General features: G+C 44.8%; 1 protein-coding gene across 1 annotated transcript in view; it reads left to right on the plus strand.

The window, feature by feature from the left end:
• LOC124119617 (low-density lipoprotein receptor-related protein 4-like) overlaps positions 1–17,380 on the plus strand; it is a 139,915-nt gene that overhangs the window by 63,256 nt on the left and 59,279 nt on the right. Inside the window, exon 2 of the mRNA XM_048386301.1 lies at positions 696–833. Within this exon, the coding sequence (XP_048242258.1) occupies positions 696–833 (138 nt within the window). The remainder of the gene's footprint in view (positions 1–695; positions 834–17,380) is intronic.

Below are 17,380 nucleotides of genomic sequence, written 5' to 3' on the forward strand. Positions count from 1 at the left end.
AGTTAGGCCAAAATGCTTCTACACTCACAGCCCTATTATCCTGACTGTTATGATGCTACGATCATCGTAAGTTAGGCCAAAATGCTTTAACACTCACAGGCCTATTATCCTGACTGTTATGATGATACGACCATCGTAAGTTAGGCCAAAATGCTTTAACACTCACAGGCCTATTATCCTGACTGTTATGATGCTACGATCATCGTAAGTTAGGCCAAAATTCTTCAACACTCACAGCCCTATTATCCTGACTGTTATGATGCAATGACCATCGTAAGTTACGCCAAAATGATTCTACACTCACAGCCCTATTATCCTGACTGTTATGATGCTACGATCATCGTAAGTTAGGCCAAAATGCTTTAACACTCACAGGCCTATTATCCTGACTGTTATGATGCTACGATCATCGTAAGTTACGCCAAAATGCTTCTACACTCACAGCCCTATTATCCTGACTGTTATGATGCTACGACCATCGTAAGTTAGGCCAAAATGCTTCTACACTCACAGCCCTATTATCCTGACTGTTATAGTGCTACGACCATCGTAAGTCTACTCCAAAATGCTACAATCCTCACAGCCATATTATCCTGAGTGCTACGACTGTTATGTGGCATGGTAGTTTTTCTGGTGAATGTTTTGTTTGAATAGCTTGTGTTCATGCCTGTAGTTTCACGCTCCCTTGTTTCTAGTGGCTGCTGCTGTGGATGAACCTGCCTGTATGTGCCCCAAGCACCTGTTCTCATGCGGCAACTGCATCTGCATCCCGCACCAGTGGGTGTGCGACGGTGACGACGACTGCGAGAAGAGCCAAGATGAGGCAAAATGTGGTAGGTTTCTCATTGGTTGGATGTGATGTGTGTTTGGATTATGGTACTCTAAATATTTTCCCCTCCCTTCCCACACAGGGAGGCTCCTGTCACAGTATAACTTTCCCCTCCCTTCCACCACACAGAGAGGCTCCTGTCACAGCATTACATTCCCCTCCCTACCCCTCCCCTCCCTACCACCACACAGGGAGGCTCCTGTCACAGTATTACTTTAGCTTCAATCAACACACAGGGAGGCTCCTGTCACAGTATTACTTTAGCTACAATCAGCACACAGGGAGGCTCCTGTCACAGTATTACTTTAGCTACAATCAGCACACAGGGAGGCTCCTGTCACAGTATTACTTTAGCTACAATCAGCACACAGGGAGGCTCCTGTCACAGTATTACTTTAGCTACAATCAACACACAGGGAGGCTCCTGTCACAGTATTACTTTAGCTACAATCAGCACACAGGGAGGCTCCTGTCACAGTATTACTTTAGCTACAATCAACACACAGGGAGGCTCCTGTCACAGTATTACTTTAGCTACAATCAGCACACAGGGAGGCTCCTGTCACAGTATTACTTTAGCTACAATCAACACACAGGGAGGCTCCTGTCACAGTATTACTTTAGCTACAATCAACACACAGGGAGGCTCCTGTCACAGTATTACTTTAGCTACAATCAGCACACAGGGAGGCTCCTGTCACAGTATTACTTTAGCTACAATCAGCACACAGGGAGGCTCCTGTCACAGTATTACTTTAGCTACAATCAGCACACAGGGAGGCTCCTGTCACAGTATTACTTTAGCTACAATCAACACACAGGGAGGCTCCTGTCACAGTATTACTTTAGCTACAATCAGCACACAGGGAGGCTCCTGTCACAGTATTACTTTAGCTACAATCAGCACACAGGGAGGCTCCTGTCACAGTATTACTTTAGCTACAATCAGCACACAGGGAGGCTCCTGTCACAGTATTACTTTAGCTACAATCAACACACAGGGAGGCTCCTGTCACAGTATTACTTTAGCTACAATCAGCACACAGGGAGGCTCCTGTCACAGTATTACTTTAGCTACAATCAACACACAGGGAGGCTCCTGTCACAGTATTACTTTAGCTACAATCAACACACAGGGAGGCTCCTGTCACAGTATTACTTTAGCTACAATCAGCACACAGGGAGGCTCCTGTCACAGTATTACTTTAGCTACAATCAACACACAGGGAGGCTCCTGTCACAGTATTACTTTAGCTACAATTAGCACACACTGCCACTGTCCCAGAGTTACAAAAAATACTTCTCTACTTCAATTCCCACTGGAACTGAATCCGGTATTTCGGGCAATAGTTTTTGTACTTACCGATGATAATTGTAAAAACACCAACACTGGCAAAACTAAAAACGTTGTAGAAGAAAATAAAGTGTTTTTTTAGATATCTGGGAAGGTGATCGGGATGTATAGCTCTGTCAATCACGGGGACGATTGATTCAATCATGTTGACATGTGCCAGGACTCTACAGTGGGTTGGAGACCATCTGGTGAAATCCTGCACGCTACAAAAAACATGTCTTACTTGTGCTCTGGAAGCAATTGCATCCCCCTGTAAATAGGACATAAATACTGTAAATCTTGAAATTAATGCGTCTCTAAATTGATAGGACTACTGACCTCTAGCCAAAACTGCGGATCAAAATCAATGCGACTCCCTCCACCCCTTCCCCAGTGGAATGATGCATATCCTTACCTGAATCCAATCTTATCTTAATCCAATCAAACAACAAGTAGCACCGCTTATTAGTGCTGAGTAAATACTTCTGTAATAGCAATAAACAGTGTTTCCTAAAAGCAACGCACAGTATATATGTTTATTCTGTTGACTGGCATTCAGGAAGTTCAAAGGCAATAAAATAATTAAACTAACAATAGTTCAATGATGCCTAGTTGACACAAGTGGGTAGAACTCTTGACTCCAGCAGTGATAACTCACCGGATGCCTGTTGTGTAATTCCTTTTATTTAAATGACATTGTTGTATACTTTTGTAAGTTGGTAGTGGAGACAGAAATGAGAAGTTTCACTCATGCGAACAAAGACCAATCGCATTTTTTGCATTTAATTCACGGTCTCATTAATTTAAAGATGTACAGTTTATCATAAATAAGACGTTCTTTATTGTTACACGTGTAACAGTTTCATGTCTTCCTGGTCTTCCAGCTTCTAAGTGCTATGAAAGACTTAATACTGAGTGAGTGTGTGAGTTATGTCTAATGCCGCTTTTAACAGTATTCCAGTTATATCGCGGCGTGTCAGCTTAAGTTGGGAGGAAAGCCCGAGGTGATGCAGGTCTCAGGTGTTTACCACTTCGGTGAAACTCACGAGCACGGGTATGGTGCTGACAAACCTAGAAACATAATCGGGGTGAACCGGTATTGGAGCTAAAAAGTCATTTGTTTCTGGCGTGCCCAAGGGACGCAACTCTGCACAGCGAATCGTGACGCCTTAGATGACTGGGCCACCCGTACCCATGACAGACGTAATACAGTTGTATTGGTTCATTGCATAATTCCTTATTGTGTGATGTTAGTGTTATTTTTTGAAGGAAACAGTTAACACGTTGGAGGTTAGGTTTTTCAAGCGAAAAGCTTTGTTATGACGAGGGTAACGGAATTATTTATTTTTAGTTGATTTTTTACTGACGTTTGCAGTAAACGTATGGCAGGAAATCAGCCTTAGGCGAACCTTCAAGAACAATGTAGAAAATATGAATATTTAAAACCCAAAATAAGCAGGTGTCAGACATCTTGCCACTTTTGTGATGACATGAGGATGGGTATGGTGCAGACAAACCAAGAATAAAAATTAAGGCAAAAGTGGTATGTTCATAGGATTCTGGCACCCCAAGGGACACAACTCTGCACAGAGACTTGTGGTGACAGTGCACCATGTGGTTTTGGGCACTCTGCTTGTCTGCAGTGATGATGGGGACATGACTCATTTATTTGAGAAATATATTTGCTTTAGAATCATTTCTGAATAAATAGCACTTTGTTATCATTCTGAAATTTGAAGATCTCACAGATTGAATCAGATGTCATAAAGTAATAAGGATTTGATTGCATCCTGTGTCAAACATTCTTCTGTTTCTGAATCAGAGGCCGGTTGACGTAACCACTCTGCTCTCCCTGAAACAAGACAGCCTACAATCCAAGTCGCATCCAGTATGCAGCACCAAACACTTGAAAATATCCTGAAAAAGATCCACAAGAATAAGGTCCAACAGAATGAATATTTGATGAGACTTGGACAGAGTTGAGTCCTTTCATCTAAAAAATGTGAAATTCTCCAACACTCCAGCTTTGCAAAAATTGAATTGAATCTGTGAGCGGGGTTTAGAGTGGGCAGCGATGTCCTCTGTGTCGCTATGGCAGCCAGTGGGGCAGGGCAGGTGAATGTTGGCCGTCATTGTTAGCCTTGCTCCAGTCTCCTGGGCACATCACACTCATGTTTATCCCCTGAAGTAAGGCTGTGTTTACAGTAAAGTAGAAATAATTCTATCAGGGAACTTTCAAGTCTTAAGGAGCCTTCATGTCCGAAGTTTAAGGGCTGGGAAGGGTGTGTGTATTGGTTGATAGAGCTGAGAAGGGTGTGTGTATTGGTTGATAGAGCTGAGAAGGGGATGTGTATTGGTTGATAGGGCTGAGAAGGGGAATGTGTATTGGTTGATAGAGCGGAGAAGGGGATGTGTATTGGTTGATAGAGCTGAGAAGGGGATGTGTATTGGTTGATAGAGCTGAGAAGGGGATGTGTATTGGTTGATAGGGCTGAGAAGGGGAATGTGTATTGGTTGATAGAGCGGAGAAGGGGATGTGTATTGGCTGATAGAGCTGAGAAGGGGATGTGTATTGGTTGATAGAGCTGAGAAGGGGATGTGTATTGGTTGATAGAGCTGAGAAGGGGGATGTGTATTGGTTGATAGAGCTGAGAAGGGGGATGTGTATTGGCTGATAGAGCTGAGAAGGGGGATGTGTATTGGTTGATAGAGCTGAGAAGGGGAATGTGTATTGGTTGATAGAGCTGAGAAGGGGGATGTGTATTGGTTGATAGAGATGAGAAGGAGACGAGGTATGTTTTAAGACGCTCATCACCTGGTCCACATTCATATTGACAAGTTCCTATAATATAGCACGAATATTTCTGACTGACATAAAATACCATTCATTCACTGTGTGTTTGGCTGAACTTATTTCAGTCTTGTCAGGTTGAGTATTCTTGGCATTTGAATGAAGGATAATATTTACTATTTCAACTTTGTGTGGAGCTGTTCGTTCATCCAAGTTTATGTTACCTCAGATTGCAAAGGATGTTTCCTGCAGGAATGTTACTATGGGACCTGGAGAACATTAATCAACACTTCCACTGAAAGCATACCGATCATACCATTGCTTCAGGAGCCGCACTAGTTGTGGGTTGGGAGGGGTGATACACTGGTTGCTTTGACTGCTAGGGTCAGTGAGTATAGATTGGTAACTCTGGCAGATGTGCCTTGGTACAAAGTTAGCTAGTAATGAATCATCTTTGGTACTTCTGAATATTTTTTTCAGTGGCAAGTTTTTGATTCAGAAAAAAAATCATGAGCATGTTTCAGATGATGATGACCAGGCCACAATACCTTACTGTGATATTTTATAACAGATTCAGAAGCATATTGAAGATTTTCATGACAAATTCTGTGATTTATTTTTGTCTCTACTGACACTACAGGTGAAGGTATTACTTCAGTCTGTGTCAGTGAGTGAGTGAGTGAGTTTGATTTTACGCCGCTTTTAGCAATATTCCAGCAATATCACGGCGGGGGGACACCAGAAATGGGTCTTCGGCGTGACGAGCGAACGCTTTAACCACTAGGCTACCCGACCGCCCCTCGGTCTGTGTCCAGGAGACATGGCAGGTGCTTGTTGTGGTCATACTAAATGTCACCAGGATAAGGCAAGGCCTTTTTTCATATTTAGCGATTTTGATGGTAAAAACTTTGTCAATAAATCCAGGGAAATGCTTTTTACAGGAATTTTTTAATCATCTTAAATTATTATTTTTTGGAAAAAATCTCCCTGTCTGGTGGTGAGGGACTAGGTGATGGGTGGTGGTGGTGGTGGAGGGAGGGACATATCCATGATGATATTTGGGGGGGGGGGGGGTATGATATCAAATGTTTTGGTGGGTGGGGAGGATGATATGAGGAGATGTTGTCTCTGTGTGGAAGAGTGTTGTGATGAAGACATAGCTGCCGTTAGATCTGTATCTCCAAGAGCTGGAGATGGCAGGTACATGAGATGGCTGTAAATCTGATCTAACTTGATATCTTTGACATTTATGATCGCTTCTTGCTGGGCTCCCCTCAGTTGTCTTCAGTCAGTTGTGATTGAAGTAGAGTTAGTGAGGGTGTTGGGGTTTAAGACCAAATTAACAGTGTTTCAGTTCATGCTGTGACAGCCTATTGTGCTCGCTCAAGGGATCAGCTTTTAGAATTGGGGGTTTATCTACACCTGCTCAGAAGCCAATATTTGCCCCCAAGTCTGAAGCAAATGTCGATATTCATATAAGTATATTTTTTGAATGAAGTCAGCTTGTCTGTTACCATCAGAATTTCCCCTCGTCTATTTTAAGTGCAACGAATAACATTCCGCTTTGCTTCTAGGTTAAATATATATTTGTAGCAACTTAGTCTCAAGTATTCAAAAACAATAGAGAAAATGTGCCTGAACTTTGTGTGAATGACGTGTATATAATTGACTAACTTCAGAGAGGACTCATTGCACAGAACATGATGTTGACAGAATAAAAACCAGGTTATTTTCATGCATTTTTTTATTTGTTGTAAGTGGGACTGACAAAAATTAGACAGGACTGATATTTTTTAGAGTTGCCAGTCCACCAGCCAGGGGGAACACTGTATAATCCACGGGCCAGCCGGTCCTGGAAGTTATAAAACTGTTGACGGTTGTTGTTCTGCTTGTAACATCCCAAGCCGGTGTCTGTATCACAGACCTGTCAACCACTCATCATGACAATGTGGGAGATTTGACTTCAAAATGGGGGAGATTTGACTCCAAAGGGGGAGATTTTTAAGATAGTGAAGATAAGATAATTTCCAACTTTTATTTTTAATAATGTTACAAAGAAACCAAATATTTTGAAACAATAAATAATCAATAAGTTTCTTATACGTACAGCTTGCTTAATTTCCGTTTGCATTTTCCTCCTCCAAAAATAAACCCAGCACAATCTACCCATATAACTTTCGTTCAAAGATCATCTCAGATAAACGCAAACAGATACTGAAATTTCACAATCGGTAGCTTGACCAGTTGACGACGTGTTTAATCCGACCAGTTGTCAGGCTTCGTTACGATGCAGGTTTTTGGCGCGATGTTGGTTACAAAATTCGCCAAAGAAATATCAAATGCATTTACCCTGACGCAACATCATCGCCCTTAATTTCAATAAGATATACTGTCTTTTTTTCTGTCTGCGGCAGTCTGTTGACAGTCCCAGTACTTAGCTCCGTAAATTTCCTAGAAATGTTCACGTTATTCCATTCCAAGAAATGTATGCCATATTTGGAAGTACTATTACGTTTTACTACAATTTATGAATGAAATGAGTCTCGTTGTCGTTGTTGACCTTTCTGACCTTGATGTGTATTAATCTCATTGGTTGACTAGTACTGTTGTATGCAAATTAGATTGCAGATCTGGGACGCAAGCAAACTATTAGCCAATCAAATCGTGTAAAATAATCACGACACATTCTCGCGAAATTTGATAAAGTTCTGTTTTGATATTTTCTGTGCACAAAAGTCACGATGTCAGTCAAAAGGAAATTTATAAGTTTCACTTTAAACTTTGACTTTGAAATCCTATTTGTGAGGAAGCCTGATCGTGTAACTCATTGCTATTTCGACTACCGAATCAACCAATCACGCACAGTGTTGTTTCTGAAGACGGCGCTTGCAGGACATATTTTGTTTTCATTTCCAAGAGTTCAATGACGTAACTTTGAGGTATGTTGATGTTTTAACAAAGTTTCTGACAAATCTGATAACCAATAAAGTTATGGCCATATGTATCTACGTTCTTAAATTATGGAAGAATAAACACGCTGTGAACATGAAGACAACAGTTCATTTCATGAAGTGATGAATACTGCGCTGATTTTTCATTTCAAGTTCAACCCTTCAGGCACCTGTTAGGACTATCCGAGTTTTCTTAACAGTTTACATTGTTCAATCGTTCACCATATGAATTTAATTACCAGTTGATTACTGGACAAAGGCCAATCTGGGTCCCCCTGCGGGTGGCTGTGATAAGGGTCGCTAATCCGGGAGCCTACCGGACGGATCGGGACGCAAACTTCCCGTTCATTGTTTTTACTCACGGGACAATGGAGGCGAATTTTTTAAATAATGAAAAATTCTGTTTTGCGGGAGAAATAGTCCATCTTGCGGGAGACTGGGAGATTTCATCAAATTGCGGGAGTCTCCCGCAAAATGCGGGAGGGTTGACAGGTCTGGTATCAGTCTGCCTCTTCAGAATCGGGTGGGATACAATCGTCCATGATGAGTTCGGTAATTTGAACCAGTCGTAAATGGGATACTCCGAATGGAGGGGTACCGACAGATGGCGGTGAAATTGATTTACAGGGGAATTGCTGTTCTCATGTCTTTGAAAATATCGTCTCATTATGAAAATGATTTAATTTGCATCTTAATGAGCCATGAGGGAAATATCACATTTAGTGGGCATCCCATTATTGCTGGTGAGATTCGGGTGTGATCTACAGGGCATGGCCTCGTGACTGTAGGCCTTGATGGGACGGGACGGGACAGGGCATGGCCTCGTGACTGTAGGCCTTGATAGGACAGGACAGGACAGGACAGGGGAGACAACAGGGGCAGGATCCACACTCGACCCGTGAAGATCCGGGGTAGAATAGGTCTTCAGCAACCCATGCTTGTCTAAATTAGTCACTATATGTTTTAATGTATAATATGTATATATAACCAACATGTATCAATATTACTTGATAAATATAATTTTGCTTCTATTACTTTGTACTGGAGCGGTATTAACATCAGATTACTTGTTTACCAATCCAGATTCATTTATTGAATAAAAATATGTTTAAATCATATTGCAATGGAGATCATTGGCATAAGTCATGGCGATAACAGACAAACAAGATAAGCCATCGGTTCTGTCATTGATTCTGTTGCTTTCATCCGGCAGAGTTCAATTAGGGAGAAGTATTCCGAAGCCAGATTAGTGATGCTCAACCCCACTCTGCGTGTCAACCAGTCAACCAGTCAACCGTGTCAGTGGCTGCCAAACAAGCTTCATTTCTCTCATGCCGTCTCTGTCTCCTATCTCCCCCTCCCCTCTGCCCCCCACTGCCCCCACCTCCTCTCTGTCAGCTTGCATTATGTTGAAAGTGATGAGGTGTGAACTATTCAGACATGTGCAGGTATTCTGCCAGGGTGATGAGGGTAGCTGTGTGTTTGAACAAGAGATGTATCTTTTAGCTTGTAACTGTTGCACGCAACTTTCTCATCTCAATGTCTTTTTTGAGATTCCATGCTCCATTGATGATCACACACACACACACACACACACACACACACACACACACACACACACCACACACACACACACACCACACACACACCACACACACACACACACACCACACACACACACACACACACACACACACACACACACACACACACACACACACACACACACACACGTCGTTATATGATTATATAAGTGCAGTAATCTTCACTGTGATGCTACACCCTCTTTCACCTCACCTCACAAGTGTCAGTCTGTCATTTTGTACCCTCTAGTAATATTCCCCCCTCCTCTTCCTCTGCTGCCCCCCCCCCCCCCCCCCCCCCCCCCCCCTAAAGCCTCACCTTCCCCTACCCTCTCCCGTATGCCCCGACACCTACCCTGACGAGTGCATTATTCAATATCCATGTGTTTATTGCGCGGAAGAGCCTGCAAATTGAGCTTGTAAACAAGCCGGGGTCTTCAAAGCTGCCACTAAACCTGCTGTCTGTATGCAGTAGGCTCTGACAAAAACTGCCGCTCTCCAAGACAGACTGCTGATTGTATTGAGGGGAAAAAACGTATGATTGTAATTACTGTACATTAATCATGGTGCTGGCTCCCTCGGACTGACCAACATTGTCTTAGGTCAGCTAGTACACCACTTACAGCATGCACTCACTCACTCACTCACTCACTCACTCACTCACTCACTCACTCACTCACTCACTCACTCACTCACTCACCCCCTCACTCACTCACTCACTCACTCACTCATTCACCCAAAACCAACCTACTCACTCACCCAAAACCAACCTACCCACTCACTCACTCACTCACTCACTCACTCACTCACTCACTCACTCACTCACTCACTCACTCACTCTCACCCAAAACCAACCTACTCACTCATTCACTCACTCACAAACCCACCCAGCCACCCACTCACTCACTCACTCACTGACTCACTCACTCACTCACTCACTCACTCACTCACTCACCCAAAACCAACCTACTCACTCACTCACTCACAAACCCACTCACTCACTCACTCACTCACTCACTCACTCACTCACTCACTCACTCACTCACTCACTCACTCACTCACTCACTCACTCACTCACTCACTTTGACCAGACAAACATTATCCCTGTCTTGTGTCCAGGTTGTGTGTTTTGTTTCCTATGGAAGTGATTACTGTGTGGAAGGCAACATGACAGATGTCATGCTTCACGTCAACTCGGAACAGATTCATTATTGATTAGATTCAATCTGAATTTCATAACTTTTTCTATTAAGATGCTTCAGTGATGAAATTATGTAGTTCTCCCTCTGAATTAACCACCTAACTGCAGTCGACCCAACTCATGCACGTTGTTGAAATAATGTATAATATCGTAAACTTGGCTAACTGCTGATGTGTGACAGAAACGTTCACTGATGAAGATCAGTGACCTATTGGTCCGCCCCGGGAATAAATCAAGTGATTGATACAGTGTCAACACTGTTTGAAAGCTATTCATGATAATCTTGCTGCTGATCAGTTGATTTAACCCTTTACATCTACAGCATCATTAAAAACTCATGTTGAATATTGCAAAAAGTCAGGTGAATAATGTGCTCTGTCAGTGTCCCTCCAATCGGTACTGTGGCTTGTCAGTTAAGATGGCCTATGTCGTGATTTTATCTAATTTATTTTAAGTTTTCATCTCATATTGTCTCCGGTGTCCATGTTGTGCCTGGTTGAATTATTGTCACATGTAAACTTGGCATGCAGGGCAGGGGCGGCTGTATAAACAGCTAGAGGAGGGCATGTTGTTTTTTGGGTAATTGTTGGCTGTACTGATTATACAAGGGACTTTTTCAGTTTGGGTTGATGAATGTAACATGGAAGTGTTTACAGGACAAATGACATGCTCTTTGTGATATTGGGGATTTACACATGGAGCTGATGCATAATGCACATGATAACAGGCACCTGTCTGGCCTGTGTCGCATGCACAAGTGTGGGTGGGGCGGTGGAGCCTTAACTTAGGAACATATGTTACCTCCCTGCTGGCCTAACGGTGAAGCCTTAACTTAGCAACAACCTCCCTGCTGGCCTAACGGTGGAGCCTTTACTTAGCAACAACCTCCCTGCTGGCCTAACAGTGGAGCCTTAACCTAGCAACAACCTTCCTGCTGGCCTAACAGTGGAGCCTTAACCTAGCAACAACCTTCCTGCTGGCCTAACAGTGGAGCCTTAACTTAGCAACAACCTCCCTGCTGGCCTAACAGTGGAGCCTTAACTTGGCAACAACCTCCCTGCTGGCCTAACAGTGGAGCCTTAACTTAGCGACAACCTTCCTGCTGGCCTAACAGTGGAGCCTTAACTTGGCGACAACCTCCCTGCTGGCCTAACAGTGGAGCCTTAACTTGGCAACAACCTCCCTGCTGGCCTAACAGTGAAGCCTTTACTTAGCAACAACCTCCCTGCTGGCCTCACAGTGGAGCCTTAACCTAGCAACAACCTTCCTGCTGGCCTAACAGTGGAGCCTTTACTTAGCAACAACCTCCCTGCTGGCCTAACAGTGGAGCCTTAACTTAGCGACAACTTCCCTTTTAGCCTAACAGTGGAGCCTTAACTTGGCAACAACCTCCCTGCTGGCCTAACAGTGAAGCCTTTACTTAGCAACAACCTCCCTGCTGGCCTCACAGTGGAGCCTTAACCTAGCAACAACCTTCCTGCTGGCCTAACAGTGGAGCCTTTACTTAGCAACAACCTCCCTGCTGGCCTAACGGTGGAGCCTTAACTTAGCGACAACCTCCCTTTTGGCCTAACAGTGGAGCCTTAACTTGGCAACAACCTCCCTGCTGGCCTAACAGTGGAGCCTTAACTTAGTGACAACCTCCCTGCTGGCCTAACAGTGGAGCCTTAACCTAGCAACAACCTCCCTGCTGGCCTAACGGTGAAGCCTTAACTTAGCGAGAACCTCCCTGCTGGCCTAACAGTGAAGCCTTAACTTAGCGAGAACCTCCCTGCTGGCCTAACAGTGAAGCCTTAACTTAGCGACAACCTCCCTGCTGGCCTAACAGTGGAGCCTTAACTTAGCAACAATCTCCCTGCTGGCCTAACAGTGGAGCCTTAACTTAGCGACAACCTCCCTGCTGGCCCAACGGTGGAGCCTTAACTTAGCAACAACCTCCCTGCTGGCCTAACAGTGGAGCCTTAACTTAGCAACAATCTCCCTGCTGGCCTAACAGTGGAGCCTTAACTTAGCGACAACCTCCCTGCTGGCCTCACAGTAGAGCCTTAACTTAGCGAGAACCTCCCTGCTGGTCTAACAGTGGAGCCTTAACTTAGCAACAATCTCCCTGCTGGCCTAACAGTGGAGCCTTAACTTAGCAACAACCTCCCTGCTGGCCTAACGGTGGAGCCTTAACTTAGCAACAACCTCCCTGCTGGCCCAACGGTGGAGCCTTAACTTAGCAACAACCTCCCTGCTGGCCTAACAGTGAAGCCTTAACTTAGCGACAACCTCCCTGCTGGCTCCAACAGTGAAGCCTTAACTTAGCAACAACCTCCCTGCTGGCCTAACGGTGGAGCCTTAACTTAGCGACAACCTCCCTGCTGGCCTAACGGTGGAGCCTTAACTTAGCGACAACCTCCCTCCTGGCCTAACGGTGGAGCCTTAACTTAGAGACAACCTCCCTGCTGGCCTAACAGTGAAGCCTTAACTTAGCGACAACCTCCCTGCTGGCCTAACAGTGGAGCCTTAACTTAGCAACAATCTCCCTGCTGGCCTAACAGTGGAGCCTTAACTTAGCGACAACCTCCCTGCTGGCCTCACAGTGGAGCCTTAACTTAGCGACAACCTCCTTGCTGGTCTAACAGTGGAGCCTTAACTTAGCAACAATCTCCCTGCTGGCCTAACGGTGGAGCCTTAACTTAGCAACAACTTCCCTGCTGGCCTAACAGTGAAGCCTTAACTTAGCAAGAACCTCCCTGCTGGCCTAACAGTGGAGCCTTAACTTCCTGGAGGAGGACAGCAGCGGTGGAGCACAGCAGATGATTAGCTGTAAAGGGGGCCTGCATTAGCTATTAATACTACTGACTAGTTTCACCAACAGTTGCAGATAAAGTAAGGGAACCATGGGGGAGACCTGGTGTTCCCTCCAGTTATGTTGACAAGTCCAAAAGAAGTAATGTTTCCAAGCACCTGTGCTAAAGTATTTGATGTGTATTTAAGAATTGAAAAAAACTTCCTCCAAATGTTCAGTGTGGTTGGCCACGGAAGGGGTTTGTGAAATCTAATGCAGTATTCATCATCCAGAACTAGTTGTAACACCGCTATCACTCATTACACACATTCTGTGTCGGGAAGCATGGGAGGATGGGGAGTATTTGACAATGTGCATGTACCGACAACTCACAGATTCAGCAGAGTTTGGATGGAGCTGTGGGAATAGTGGCAGTAGATGAGCCAAGTTTACAGACAGCGACTTAACCTAGAAGTCTTAGGGGACCAGCCCCCTTCCTGGAACAACTTGATACTGTTTGAGATGTGCCATTTGAGAGTCCATTCAACAGTATAGTTTGCGTAAACCATAATTTTGTGTGTGTAGTGGTCTTGAGGTCTACATGTAAGTGTGTGTGTTCTGGTGGTCTTGAGGCCTGTGTGTGGTTTCTGGTGGTCTTGAGGTCTGTGTGTAAATGTGTGGTTTCTGGTGGTCTTGAGGTCTGTGTGTAAGTGTGTGAATTCTGGTGGTCTTGAGGTCTGTGTGTAAGTGTGTGAGTTCTGGTGATCTTGATGTCTGTGTGTAAGTGTGTGTGTTCTGGTGGTCTTGAGGTCTGTGTGTAAGTGTGTTCTGGTGGTCTTGATGTCGGTGTGTAAGTGTGTGTGTTCTGGTGGTCTTGAGGTCTGTGTGTAAGTGTGTGGTTTCTGGTGGTCTTGAGGTCTGTGTGTAAGTGTGTGAATTCTGGTGGTCTTGAGGTCTGTGTGTAAGTGTGTGAGTTCTGGTGATCTTGATGTCTGTGTGTAAGTGTGTGTGTTCTGGTGGTCTTGAGGTCTGTGTGTAAGTGTGTGAATTCTGGTGGTCTTGATGTCTGTGTGTGAGTTCTGGTGGTCTTGAGGTCTGTGTGTAAGTGTGTGTGTTCTGGTGGTCTTGATGTCTGTGTGTAAGTGTGTGAATTCTGGTGGTCTTGAGGTCTGTGTGTAAGTGTGTGAATTCTGGTGGTCTTGAGGTCTGTGTGTAAGTGTGTGAATTCTGGTGGTCTTGAGGTCTGTGTGTAAGTGTGTGAATTCTGGTGGTCTTGAGGTCTGTGTGTAAGTGTGTGTGTTCTGGTGATCTTGATGTCTGTGTGTAAGTGTGTGTGTTCTGGTGGTCTTGAGGTCTGTGTGTAAGTGTGTGAGTTCTGGTGGTCTTGATGTCTGTGTGTAAGTGTGTGAGTTCTGGTGGTCTTGAGGTCTGTGTGTAAGTGTGTGTGTTCTGGTGGTCTTGATGTCGGTGTGTAAGTGTGTGTGTTCTGGTGGTCTTGAGGTCTGTGTGTAAGTGTGTGTGTTCTGGTGGTCTTGAGGTCTGTGTGTAAGTGTGTGAATTCTGGTGGTCTTGAGGTCTGTGTGTAAGTGTGTGAGTTCTGGTGGTCTTGAGGTCTTTGTGTAAGTGTGTGTGTTCTGGTGGTCTTGAGGTCTGTGTGTAAGTGTGTGTGTTCTGGTGGTCTTGAGGTCTGTGTGTAAGTGTGTAAATTCTGGTGGTCTTGAGGTCTGTGTGTAAGTGTGTGTGTTCTGGTGGTCTTGAGGTCTGTGTGTAAGTGTGTGAATTCTGGTGGTCTTGAGGTCTGTGTGTAAGTGTGTGTGTTCTGGTGATCTTGATGTCTGTGTGTAAGTGTGTGTGTTCTGGTGGTCTTGAGGTCTGTGTGTAAGTGTGTGTGTTCTGGTGGTCTTGATGTCTGTGTGTAAGTGTGTGAGTTCTGGTGGTCTTGAGGTCTGTGTGTAAGTGTGTGAGTTCTGGTGGTCTTGATGTCTGTGTGTAAGTGTGTGAGTTCTGGTGGTCTTGATGTCTGTGTGTAAGTGTGTGAGTTCTGGCGATCTTGATGTCTTTGTGTAAGTGTGTGTGTTCTGGTGGTCTTAAGGTCTGTGTGTAAGTGTGTGAATTCTGGTGGTCTTGAGGTCTGTGTGTGTGTTCTGGCGATCTTGATGTCTGTGTGTAAGTGTGTGTGTTCTGGTGGTCTTGAGGTCTGTGTGTAAGTGTGTGAGTTCTGGTGGTCTTGATGTCGGTGTGTAAGTGTGTGTGTTCTGGTGGTCTTGAGGTCTGTGTGTAAGTGTGTGTGTTCTGGTGGTCTTGAGGTCTGTGTGTAAGTGTGTGAATTCTGGTGGTCTTGAGGTCTGTGTGTAAGTGTGTGTGTTCTGGTGGTCTTGAGGTCTGTGTGTAAGTGTGTGGTTTCTGGTGGTCTTGATGTCTGTGTGTAAGTGTGTGAATTCTGGTGGTCTTGATGTCTGTGTAAGTGTGTGAGTTCTGGCGATCTTGATGTCTGTGTGTAAGTGTGTGTGTTCTGGTGGTCTTGAGGTCTGTGTGTAAGTGTGTGAATTCTGGTGGTCTTGATGTCTGTGTGTAAGTGTGTGTGTTCTGGTGATCTTGATGTCTGTGTGTAAGTGTGTGTGTTCTGGTGTCTCCGCCTCCTGTATGTCAGTGTTAGGTGCAGGACAGAGACTCCGCCTCCTGTATGTCAGTGTTAGGTGCAGGACAGAGACTCCGCCTCCTGTATGTCAGTGTAAGATGCAGGACAGAGACTCCGCCTCCTGTATGTCAGTGTTAGGTGCAGGACAGAGACTCCGCCTCCTGTATGTCAGTGTTAGGTGCAGGACAGAGACTCCGCCTCCTGTATGTCAGTGTAAGATGCAGGACAGAGACTCCGCCTCCTGTATGTCAGTGATAGGTGCAGGACAGAGACACCGCCTCCTGTATGTCAGTGTAAGATGCAGGACAGAGACTCCGCCTCCTGTATGTCAGTGATAGGTGCAGGACAGAGACTCCGCCTCCTGTATGTCAGTGATAGGTGCAGGACAGAGACTCCGCCTCCTGTATGTCAGTGATAGGTGCAGGACAGAGACTCCGCCTCCTGTATGTCAGTGTTAGGTGCAGGACAGACACTCCCCTCCTGTATGTCAGTGATAGGTGCAGGACAGACACTCCGCCTCCTGTATGTCAGTGTAAGATGCAGGACAGAGACTCCGCCTCCTGTATGTCAGTGATAGGTGCAGGACAGACACTCCGCCTCCTGTATGTCACTGTAAGATGCAGGACAGAGACTCCGCCTCTTGTAAGTCACTGTTAGATGCAAGACTGCCTCTCCGCAGGACTAGCAGTGATAGCTTTCTGGGACAAGTCCCGGCTAATGAGATATAAACCAGTTCAATTTCATCAACGATCTCAGGAATGTGGAGATGAGTATGTAGCCAGTCTTATTCCAACATGACTAATTGATGTAGACTATTTACTTTTTCATTTTAAAACCTGAAAGAAACAAGTAAAGTGTATATGTTTCATGGCCCCATTGATTAGTTCCAGCAATCTCCAGCAAAGACTTCACTGGCAGACACACGAGGAAAAGTTGAAAAATTACATTCATCGGGAAGCAAAAGAAACGCGCAAAAATAATTGAGTGTAGATTAGTGTACAGCCAGCACTGACTTCCTGCTCTTCCCTGTGTGACACAGGTGGCTTCCGACGCCATCTTGCAGGTCGTTAAGTACCATGGTGCTGAGAGACTCAGAAACAAAAAGTAATGAAGTAAAAACAAAAAACAGGACCAACTTTCATCTTGACTGGTGTGTCAATCAGCCGGCAGTACGCAGGGTGTTAGGTTACATCCATCCCATCAAAAAACATATCACCTCTAATTGACCTGAACTGGTTGCTATAGAATTTTACCCTCCTGTGTTTTACTTCATTTCAAGAA

Source organism: Haliotis rufescens, unplaced genomic scaffold, assembly GCF_023055435.1.
Source record: "Haliotis rufescens isolate VD_foot unplaced genomic scaffold, xgHalRufe1.0.p SCAF_6, whole genome shotgun sequence".
Classification (NCBI taxonomy): domain Eukaryota; kingdom Metazoa; phylum Mollusca; class Gastropoda; order Lepetellida; family Haliotidae; genus Haliotis; species Haliotis rufescens.